The sequence below is a fragment of the Naegleria gruberi genome, assembly GCF_000004985.1.
Source record: "Naegleria gruberi genomic scaffold NAEGRscaffold_60, whole genome shotgun sequence".
Lineage (NCBI taxonomy): Eukaryota > Heterolobosea > Eutetramitea > Acrasida > Naegleriidae > Naegleria > Naegleria gruberi.
This window is the reverse complement of record NW_003163267.1, coordinates 127,493-138,354: the sequence shown is the minus strand read 5'-3', so window position 1 is coordinate 138,354 and position 10,862 is coordinate 127,493. Positions and strand designations below refer to the sequence as shown.

Sequence of the window (10,862 nt, the reverse complement as noted above, 5' to 3'; positions counted from 1 at the left end):
TAATTTATATCAGCTTCATGCTTCATTGGAAAGAGTATCTTCTTTATTCTTGAAGCCTGTTGTGGCATGATGATATTAAGGTTGTTGAGTTATTTTTTTTTTGTAACCCTCCAAAATCTTCATGATAATTTTGGTCCATGATTGCAATTAAAGAAGCTTGGGTACAATGAATGGTTTGTCTCCTAAGAGGGAATCAAGTATGCAATCGACGGATCGGGAGAGAGGATTTACATCCTCCTTAGCAATTTGATTCTTAATTTCGGAGGCCCTTTCTTTGATTCTTTGACTTTCATCACTTTCCAATACAAATTCAATGGAGGAATTAATCTTCTCATTGGTAATGTCCTTGAATGGAATGGGAGGAGAGGCAACTCCCAAATCATGCATTCTTTGAGCCCAGAATGGTTGATCCATAAAAACAGGAAGTGGAATTTGAGGAATACCAGCAATGAGTGCTGTTCCAGTTGTACCAGCTCCACAGTGATGAGCAATACAAGAGCATTTTGGAAAGAGGAGATAGTATGGAGCTTCCTTGATGATTAATAATCTGTCCTCTTGCATGAATTGTTTCAATTGTTGGATTAAGTTTGTATATTTTCCAGATTCTTCATTTGAAAATTTGTCTTGATTATGTTCAAATTTACGTTCATTTAAATCTTTCAATACCTGATCCATTTCAGTCCATCCTGTAATGCATTATTACAAGTTGCCATAGTCATAATTTTGAGCATAATCCTAACTACTACATACCACAGGATAAGATTACTCTCCTATTAGCGTTTACAGAGAGAACATGATGGGTGAGTTCAAATAATTGGAAAGGATCTGGTGCAGGCATAGATCCAAATGATAGAAATATTGGCTTTTCCTTTCCATCCTTTACAAATTCTTCAATTTCAGACTCTAATTTTTCATTTTCCAATTTCAATTCCAAATATCCAATCAAATTAATATTATCCCTGTAACCATTTGGTGTCTTTCCTCCAAATGCCATCTTTGAAAAGGCATAACAAATTGGCATGTCATGATCCTCCTTCAAAGACAACCAATCCTTTCCTTTCAATTTTTCCAAACCAAGGCTCATTCGTTGATTGTTTATCATTTCCTCACTTCTGGCAGCTGATCCCTTATAGACTGAATCGTAGGAAGCCAAGTTCTTCTCTGGGCTACCAAGAGAGACTGGTGAAATTACACAGAATGGAAAATCACTTGTTGGAGCCTCTGGAACTAATCCCAAGTAAGCAATTGGTATCTCATACTTCTCACTCAACATCCAAATAATTGGCATTCCCATCGAACAAGTGATTAATCCATCAAACTTGATTTCCTTTACCAATTCAAACATGTCGTTTGTACTCTTTTCCATTAGAATTTGTCCTGGACGAGCTGTTAAAGCCATCAAAGTTGCATAATCACCAGTTTTCAATGCTTGTTGCGTTCTCGGATCTTGCATTGTTTCCTTTGGATTTCCACTTAATCCTCTGAATTGTAATCTCGCAGCCAACTTGTTTGATTGTTGAAGAATAGATTCATAATTATTCCGATAAATTTCGCTGGCAATTAAATAGACTTGATCATCAACAAGTTGTTGTTGTAATTCCAAAGCAAATGCAAACATTGGCTATGATGTGAATAATATATATCACTCACATCAAAATTTAAATCAATCAACAACCTACCTGAAAATCACCTCTATTAAATATTTAATATTTAATATTATTTTCATAATAATTGGTAAAGATTGAGATTTACCTTGTTCCAATTGTTAAAACACCAAAATTTCTCATTTTTTTGAAAGTGAAATCAAATCCAATTATAAAAGTAAATTATTAATAGTCTTTGTATTATTCAAGAATGAAATTGATTTCGAATGATGGACGAGATTTCCACTCCTCATAATATTTCATCAACTTTTGATTATATACAACAGAGTGTATTCTTCTCATCCAAGAAAATCTACAATAACAGGCGCCCAATCACAAGACCTTATTTCCAAATCAATAAAAGGTCATTAATTTCACCTCCCTACAATAAACAACAATTAAAAAAATGAAAAGCTTGAAGAGCCTTCTCTATCTAGCTCTAGGTATTACTTGCCTGTTGGCATTTGTACTTGTGGATGTTCATGCATTAAGCAAAGTGATTAAAGCTAAACCACTCAAGGTTGTTCAAAGACAAGTAGCTCAATTGACCTACAAGAAATGCGAAGCTTTGGGCGATCCTCATATGTTGAGCTTTGATAGTAAAAGATTTGACTTTATGGGACTTGGTGATTATATCCTTGCTCAAAGTAATGATGATGAATTCATTGTACATATAAGGTAATTTATTATGAAAATTAGAATTAACTTACATCTTGTTTTAAAGAACTTCAAAGTGGGCAGCTGCCTCTGTCAATTCCAATGTTGCTGTAAAATTGGGTTCTAAGGTCTTTGAATATGATGTCAATGCTGATGTTTTCTATATTGATGGTGTTCAAGCTCCTCTTGCTGTTGGTGAAACCAAAAAGATTGGTTCTGGTTCTGTCAATAGAGTCAATGCCCAAACTGCTATTGCTACTGCATCCAATGGTGCCAAGTTGACAATGTCTTGGTATCGTAATCAAGCTTGGCAAGCACAATTGGGTTCTGTTGGATACATTTCAGTTGTTGTTGATGCTCCTCAACCTCTTTCATTCACTTCTGGTTTGTGTCTCAATGTTAATGAATCTAAAAAGACTGCCACTGGTATTCTCCACAATCATTTACAAAGAAAACTCACTCGTACTGTCAAACTCAAGAAAGAAACTCCAAAGAGAAAGGAAGCAGCCAAGAAGGTTTGTAAGAAGGCTGGTTTGAATGAAAAGAAGCATCCAGTTGCTTGGAATGCTTGTGTCAAGGATACTATTCAATCTGGAGAAAAGATTGGTGCTCAAATTGGTAAAACAATCAAGAAGGTCCAATCTGCTGAAAAGAAGGAATTGAAAAAGACAATCAAGAAGAAGGGTAAGAAGGCAATCAAGAAGGTCAAGTCTATCATCAAGCAGGAAGAAAACAAGACCAAGAAACTCAAGAAGGCTGCAAAGAAGGCATTCAAGAAGGCAAGAAAGGTCAAAGCTAAATGTGCCAGAAAAGCTTTCAAGAAGGTCAAAAAGATGGCCAAGAGGGTAAGAAAGTCTGAAAAGAAGGTCAGAAAGGAAAAGAGACTCTTGAGAAAGATTCAAAGAAAGCTCAAGAAGGGTTCTTTCAGAAAGGGTGGCAAATCATCTTCAAAGAAGGGTGGCAAAAAGAGAAGAACTCCAAAGTGTGTCAGAAAGCTCAGACGTTACCAAAGAAAGGCCAAGAGAGCAATCAAGAAGGCAAAGAAAGCATTCAAAGCAACCAAGTCTGGATCCAAGTCTTCAAGAAGAAGAGCCAGAAAAGCAAAGAGAGCAGCCAGACGTGCCATCAGAAAGCTCAAGAAGCAAGCCAAAAAGGTGTACAAGCACTTGAAGAAGGTAATCAAGAAGGCCAAGAAGAACAACAAATCCAAGAGGGTTAAATTCTTGAAGAAGTTCTTGAAGAGAGTAAAGAAGATTGCCCAATTCAAGAGATCCAAATCTGAGAAGAAGATTGACCGTATGGCTCGTCGTGTTTTTAGACAAGCTCGTAGACTTGCCAGAAGAGCAAAGAAAGCAACCGAGAAGGCTAAAATCTTCAAATCCAAAAAGTCTCAAAAGAAGGCTAAGGAAGCCAATAAGAAGGCCAAGAAGGCATTCAAGAAGATTAAAAAGCAATAATAAATAAAAAAATCGTGATTCATCAAATGTGTTGTATTAAATTTTTTTGAATTATTTTTTAAAACATTTTGATTTTTTTTAAACGTTTGAAATGGCGGCATAAGTAACGTTCATTTATTTAAAGTTTGAATTGGCCCCAGACATGATTTGATTCATGAGAATGACATATTCAAAGGCAGCATCCCACCTATCCAATTCTTCTTGTGAACTGTAGCAAACATAGAAAGTTCTCTTCTTACAAACAACCTCCAAACAGAAGGGATAATTCTTGTTGGATGTGAATTTGTCATCTGTGTTTTGTTTTACATAATCGATGGTATCAGATGGGATGGTATTCTTCATCTTTTTCTTTTTCAAAGATTTGGTTGTTTTGATTTGGAAATATCCAAAATATTCAATGGTAAGAAGGAAGTATCTTTCAGTCCAACTCTTTCTCAATTTTCCTTGTTTGAGGCCCATTCCATCACAAATGATAATTCCCTTTCTAATTTCCAAAGCAAATGAAATCATTTTGGAGATGTGATCCAATGTAATATTGTAAGGAAGAGTGAGTTGAGGGAAGTTCAATAGACGAGTCCAAATTTCAATAGCATTTTGAATGTGTTTGTCCGATTCCTTTCCAAATTTTGATCGAGACCAGAAGAAGTAAACTTCTCCGAGTACTGCCATTGCAACCATGTGGCTTGGTTTTGCTTCCAAAACCTTGTTCAATGAAACAATAGACACTGTGAACAGTTCATCAACTTCCTTCAGCATTCTCTGTCTATTCTCGTCAATCATACTTTCAGATAGATTTTCCACTTCTGATTTTTGGGTCTTTTTCTTATCATGTTGTTTGATTGTGTTAACCATGTGTGATTCGCTCGAAGAGGTTATGCTGGTTGTTTTCAGTGCTCCCATTTCAAAGTAGAGTTGACTGTGAAACATTAAAAGATCAGTATTGGTTTTCGTTGTCAGTGAAATACACTTGTCAATTGCTTCGATGGCTTTTTCCATCAGAGCTTCTCTTGTTAAGATAGTTCTAATGTTAATCTCACCAATTTGATCAGAGTAAATTAAACTATATCTCAATCTCAAATCATCCTTATTATTCTCATCGAGAATGACAGTTTTGGAGGATTGATCCGAAATAACTTTTCTATTATTTTCTCTGAGAAGATCCTTCTTATCATTGAGCATTCTATCTTTAAAAAACATATCATGCCACGATAAACTACTAGATAGAACTTCAGAACGAGAGGTAGTTCTTGAACGTTCTCCTTCCAAATTGTCATAGGTCTCCAAGTAATCATTGAAAGAGAGAATGGATGCAGTTGGTATCAAGAGTAAGGCATATTCATAAATAGAATTGGAAAGTCTGAAATAATAATGAGGATTAATGGTATGCTCTGGAATGGCCTGGAAAGCTTTTGATTTGCGTTCCTCCAACTCACAAACACATTCCCACAATTTCACACATGCCTTACACAGTTTTTCTGCATCGGTGGCTACTGAATTTTTGAAAATGGATTGAGCATGTCGAGGAACATTTCCTTTTTGAGAAGTTTCAGGAGTTGATCCTGATGGTGATGAAGCATCAGTTAAGGCATTTGGTCGAATCTCTGAATACGTGGCTTCAATTTCTCCAATAGAATCCACAGCAACCATTGTTGAATCATAGTCGAAACTTGCCAAATTAACATCTCCTGAATTAGCATCACCAGAGTAAATGGTAGTGTGTTCTCGTTTTCTTCTAACCCAATAAAGTAATAATACAGAATATTTGTACAAGCATTGATGATGGAGAGCAGAATAAATGCATTGATTATCAGTGAACTGTTCCACTCCTCTAGTATTAATACAAATGGTCTTTTCTCGATTTAAACTTGGCAGTATCTTGTCAATGCAAATTTTGATACTGATATTGTACTTTTCCTGTGCTCTGGAACACAAGGCAGCCCATCTCTGTTTTCTTCTAACACTCCACTGTGTGAGAACATCCCCAAAATACATATTCATGTAGGCTCTCTTTGATTCCTGAACAATATCCACTGGAGTATTCTCTTCTGATTCCTGATCCACTTTCTTCTTCCTCTTCACTGTTGATTTTTCAAAGAATTTAATGGCAGAATCCATATGAAGACAAATATCCTGGAAAATGCTATCAACTTGCTGTTGTGCTTGTTGAGCTGCTTTCTGTGAAGTATTTCCTCGAGGACTAAATGATGGTGAGCCACTTCCTTGCTTTAAATTTGGATGACTATTACTATTAGGTGATCCATAACTCGAATTTCTCAATGGAGAATCCAAAGAAAGAGCCATGAAATTATCAGAAGATAATGAATGACTCATTCCCACACTAGTTCCATAATAACTACCAATTACTCCAGGAGCAGAGAAGGTTTCCTTTGGAGAATTATTTGAACCAATCTGAATTGGAGATGAAGTACTAATTGACTGTGAACTAGTAGTGCTTGATGTTGCAGTTTTCATACCAATTGGCTGAGACATGGCAGCCATCACTGCAGATTCCTTTTCCAATTCATCAGATCTAGGAAATGACAATTCGAATAAAACTCTTGCCAATAGAAAATGCAACTCGGCTTGCAAAACAAAATCCAAAGCCAACTCTCTATTCATTTCACATGAAGTAATGGCATTTCTCAATTTATATTCTGCTCTATTCAACAAGTAAACAACTTGTTCATTGTGATTGATAGATACTTTCGTAGAGCATTGCAATAATGTTGCATAGGCAAAAATATACGAATGTAGAGGAGAGGAAGATGATGATGTAGAGGAGGAATTGGAATTTGGAGGAGGAGTGGCTATGGAATTTGTAGTTGGAAGTGTTGTTGATGATAATGTTGATTCGATATTTTCCAAATCTTCCAAAATTTGTTGTGAAATTTGTGCTCGTTTGTTTAAATCAATCGAAAGTGTTGCAAAATTTAAAAAGTCTAAAATGTGAATGTTTTCATGATCGATGAGTGATGATGAGGAGAGGAGGGAATGTCGCTGTTTTTGTTGTTGTTGTTGTTGATTATTTTCAATGTTTCCAATATTGTTATTCGAATCCTTGCATTGTAAATATTGGAGAATATGTGAATTGTTAATGCTGTACGGAGGCTCATCTATATATTCAAGCTGTGATTTAAAATCTAGAAGAGAATGATCAGGCAAGACATTTGTGTTGACAGATGTCATTTTTTTTTGGTGATGGAAAGTGTTCTTGTGGCTTTTTTCCTTGTTCACTTTTGAAAAGGCCGGTGTAACGGGGATTACAATGATATTGACAGAGTATTGAATTGATATTTTACAATTTTAACATTATTTCCAATAAATTTATTCGAAACTAATGTTTCCTATTCTAAACCCAACTCAAATGGTAAGAATTCCAGGAAAGTAATTGTCTAAATTGTTCCCTCAATTATCTTCTCCAATTCTATTATTTGAAATATAAAGTTGAGTCAATTGTTTCAATTTACTAATTGACTTGGCACAAAAGGACCTATTCGAATCTTCTTCTCAAAAATTTGCAATGAAATCAAATTCTTCAGTCCACCAATTAGCATTGCACCTTCATCTCCAATCCTATTATAGGAAATATCCAAAGCAGTCAATTGCTCAATTGCTTCATTTGGCCAATTATAATTGCTCCTTCCAAACCAAGTGAATTTTCAAAGTTTGTTCTCATTTTTCAATTCTTGTAGGATGGGAATTCCTGATTTTTTACTAACACGCGTTCATAGCCATAGTTCGATGGTTTGTGTAAAAATTTACTTTTTGAAAATTCACGTTTGTTCTGAAAATGGATGGCCAATTTCGAATAATTTAATATGATACTATTCCATTGTTTGGAAATGAGTGTGCAGGTGGATAGGATCAATTTCCAGTCAATGAAGGATTAGTATTTCATAGCAAGTATCATCATCAGAAAATATTGGGAGTTGTCTTGGTTACTGGTGTGTGTTTGACAGTTTTTAAAGTGCCAAGTCGGAAAATAAATCATAGCATGGACACCCACCAATTTGGAAGTAAATTACAATACCTGTGGTAAACTCTTATTGTTGTACGTTCTTGTTGGAAATAACTTCAATCCATGCATGATTTAGAACGCAAATTGAATTTTTTGATTGAGATTTTGGGAGGACATTGGTGGCGGAACATGTATCCGACAATTCCTACACTCAAACCCGATCAATTCCGATTTAAATATTTTGGATTCTTCTTGCAAAATGAAAATTTCATCTAAAAAAATAGAAAGAAATGGAAACCTTGTTTCAACTTCTTACTCAATTGGTAGTTGGTGTGGCTGCACTTGTGGCAACTGTCTTGTTTATTAGTTTGTGGATGGTTTATCAAAACTATTCGAAAGCAAAGCACATTCCTGGAGTTTGGCAATTTATCGACAATTCCCCATTCTACATTCCAATCCTTGCTCCATATCATTACATTGGATGTGAATATTGGTTATCAAATTATATCAAGGGAAGAGCAGATAAGGAAACTAACACATTTAGAATTTCTACCATGTTTGGAAATCGTATTTATGTATCAGATAGAGAAATGCTAAAAGAATTACATGGCAAAAAGCTTTCTCTCTTCCCAAAAAGTTCAGTTGTTTATGAGATTACTGAAATTTTCGGTCAACATTTAGTTTCTGCTCCTGATAGCGAAAGTTGGAAAAAACACCACAAGGTCATTTCTCCAGCTTTTAATTCAAATAACTTGGAATTCATGGCAAAGGAAACATCTGATGTTGTTGATATCATTACCAAGTATATTTGGGATCCAGTTATTGAAAAGGAAGGTGGTGTGATGGTTGACACTACTAATTTATTTACTAATTTGACATTGGATGTGTTGGCAAGATGTAAGTTTTCAAATTTATGTATTTATTAGTTAAATCAATGTGAAATAGCTGTATTTGGAAGTGGATTTTCAATTTTTGTGCCACCAGAAAAGGAAAATTGTGAAGATACCAAAAAAGGAAGAGAAATGAAACAATCTGTCGACAAGATTTTCTTTGTTGGTTTTCTTTTGAACATATTCTTCAAGAATAGATTCTTGAGAAATCTCTCTTGGAAGATTTTTGGAGTTGACGTTCATCGTGAAAAATTCCTTAATAAGGTTAAAGAAATTATTGCTTTGAGAACTAGAGAAATTGAGAATGGATCTGAAACGCAATCCAATGATGTCCTATCACTCATGATTAGAGAAAACTTCATTAATAATCAATTAACTGAAGGAGAAATCTATTCTAATTCATTGGTGCTTTTTATTGCTGGAACTGATACTAGTTCCAATACACTTTCTTGGTTTTTTTATGAAGTTGGTAGAAGACCAGATATTCAAAAACGTATCAGAGAAGAAATTGATAGAATTCTTCCAAATGGAAAAGCTCCAACCTTAGAAGATTACAATTCCTTAATATATTTGAATGCCTGTATTATGGAAACTTTGAGATGTCATCCACCAGTTGGTTCTGTATTCAAGGAAGCTTCCAAATCTACTCATCTTGGTCCAATTCTCATTCCAAAAGATTCCATTGTCCATTCATTCATCGCCTATTCCAATAAGAATAACCAAATTTGGAACAATGCCAATATTTTCGATCCAGAACGTTTCATGGATGAAGAATACTTGAAGAAAACAAACTCTGATTATTCCATGCTTCCTTTCTCCATGGGAATAAGAAAATGTATCGGATACAAGTTCTCTCTTGTTGAAACTTGTTGTGTCTTGGCGAGAATGTTGCAAAGTTATGAAATTGAATTGTTGAATGATGAAGTCAATGATCCAGTTGGTTATGTTGGACAAATTACTTTCAGACCTGGTAATTTAAAGATTAGAATGACAAAGAGAGTTCAATAAAAACTGTTATTGTGAGTGTAACAATATCTAATTCAGTCGTCTTGCTAATGGCATAATAAACTAGGGGACAATTCTTCAATTTGCTCTCAACTTGTCAGAGAATCATTTAGACAACCAGAAAAATTACCAGTTTGGTTTTGATTCCTCTTGTTGTCATAGCTTCATTCCAATTCCTTCATACAAGTTGGAGAGTAAGCACACTCTGTATCTTAATATAAGTGACATCTAAAGTATATATAATTTCATTGATGAATATTTACCACCAGAGTGGTAGGGAGAGAATTAAATACATTTTTTAGTGAGATTTAACATTTCAATTTTGTAATTACACTTGTTAATCATGGTCTTGGTTGACATTGTCATCATCCATTGGTTCAACAGCGTCCATTAAGTGATGATTGACAAAGGATTCAGCAAGCGGATCAGCATGATATTTTGCAAGTAAGAGATAGGTTTGGCAAAGACCCTTTCCTTTCACTTCAACTTGTCTTTCCTCAAATTCCAAACCTAAATCATGAACTCGTTCATAGGTTGATCGTGATATGTGAATTCTTCCTGCTAGTGAGGTAGATTCCATTCTGGAAGCCATATTGATTGTATCACCCCACAAATCGTAGGCAAACTTTTTCTTTCCGATCACACCAGCAACTACACTACCAGTGTTAATTCCCAATCTGATATTGATACGGCTATCTGGATGATTTTCATTGTGAATCTTGATAACATCAAGGCAATCGATGGAAAATCTGAGAACACGTTCAGGGTGATCTGATTGAGAGTTGTTATGACTGGTTATTGAAATAGTTAGATGGTTATCATTTACAGTTAAATACTTACAGTCCACCCACACAGAAATAAGCATCTCCAATAGTTTTAATCTTTTCTAAAGTGTACTTGTCAGTCAAGTCATCAAAACCATTTACAATTTCATTCAACATTAACACTAAATCAGAAGGATTCATATTGGAAGATAAACTTGTAAATCCGACCCTATTTTAATTGCTTAGTAAAAATGGAAATACTATGAAACTACTTACATATCAGAGAAGAAACAAGTCACATCAGTAAATCTTTCAGCAATGAAGGTATCTCCTGATTTCAATTTACTGGCAACTGCCTCAGGTAGAATATTTCTCAATAATGCTTCAGAGTTCTTCTTTTCTTCTGCTAATAGAGCTTTTTGTTTCTTTTCAGGAGTGATATCTTTAATGAAACAGACCATGTACTTTGCACCCTTGTATCTGGTAAT

At 35.0% G+C, this 10,862-nt stretch overlaps 5 protein-coding genes across 5 annotated transcripts in view; 2 read left to right on the top strand and 3 right to left on the bottom strand.

Moving 5' to 3' along the window:
• Positions 1-147: 147 nt before the first annotated feature.
• Positions 148-1,787, bottom strand: NAEGRDRAFT_73354 (uncharacterized protein; the record flags this gene model as incomplete). Its single annotated transcript, XM_002671521.1, has 4 exons — positions 148-686; positions 751-1,621; positions 1,680-1,692; positions 1,753-1,787. The coding sequence occupies 4 exons, from the start codon at positions 1,785-1,787 to the stop codon at positions 148-150; spliced, it is 1,458 nt and encodes a 485-aa protein (XP_002671567.1).
• A 262-nt stretch (positions 1,788-2,049) lies between these two features.
• NAEGRDRAFT_81475 (uncharacterized protein) lies at positions 2,050-3,757 on the top strand (the record flags this gene model as incomplete). Its single annotated transcript, XM_002671581.1, has 2 exons — positions 2,050-2,321; positions 2,368-3,757. The coding sequence occupies 2 exons, from the start codon at positions 2,050-2,052 to the stop codon at positions 3,755-3,757; spliced, it is 1,662 nt and encodes a 553-aa protein (XP_002671627.1).
• A 114-nt stretch (positions 3,758-3,871) lies between these two features.
• On the bottom strand, positions 3,872-6,943 carry NAEGRDRAFT_73352 (uncharacterized protein; the record flags this gene model as incomplete). The annotated part of the gene is made up of 1 exon (XM_002671520.1): positions 3,872-6,943. The coding sequence occupies one exon, from the start codon at positions 6,941-6,943 to the stop codon at positions 3,872-3,874; it is 3,072 nt and encodes a 1,023-aa protein (XP_002671566.1).
• Positions 6,944-8,737: 1,794 nt separating this feature from the next.
• On the top strand, positions 8,738-9,613 carry NAEGRDRAFT_52794 (uncharacterized protein; the record flags this gene model as incomplete). The annotated part of the gene is made up of 1 exon (XM_002671580.1): positions 8,738-9,613. The coding sequence occupies one exon, from the start codon at positions 8,738-8,740 to the stop codon at positions 9,611-9,613; it is 876 nt and encodes a 291-aa protein (XP_002671626.1).
• A 334-nt stretch (positions 9,614-9,947) lies between these two features.
• Positions 9,948-10,862, bottom strand: part of NAEGRDRAFT_73350 (uncharacterized protein) — a gene marked incomplete at both ends in the record, with an annotated part of 4,797 nt that continues 3,882 nt past the window's right edge. Inside the window, 3 exons of the mRNA XM_002671519.1 lie at positions 9,948-10,401; positions 10,451-10,603; positions 10,651-10,799. Coding sequence (XP_002671565.1) covers positions 9,948-10,401; positions 10,451-10,603; positions 10,651-10,799 — 756 coding nt within the window. The remainder of the gene's footprint in view (positions 10,402-10,450; positions 10,604-10,650; positions 10,800-10,862) is intronic.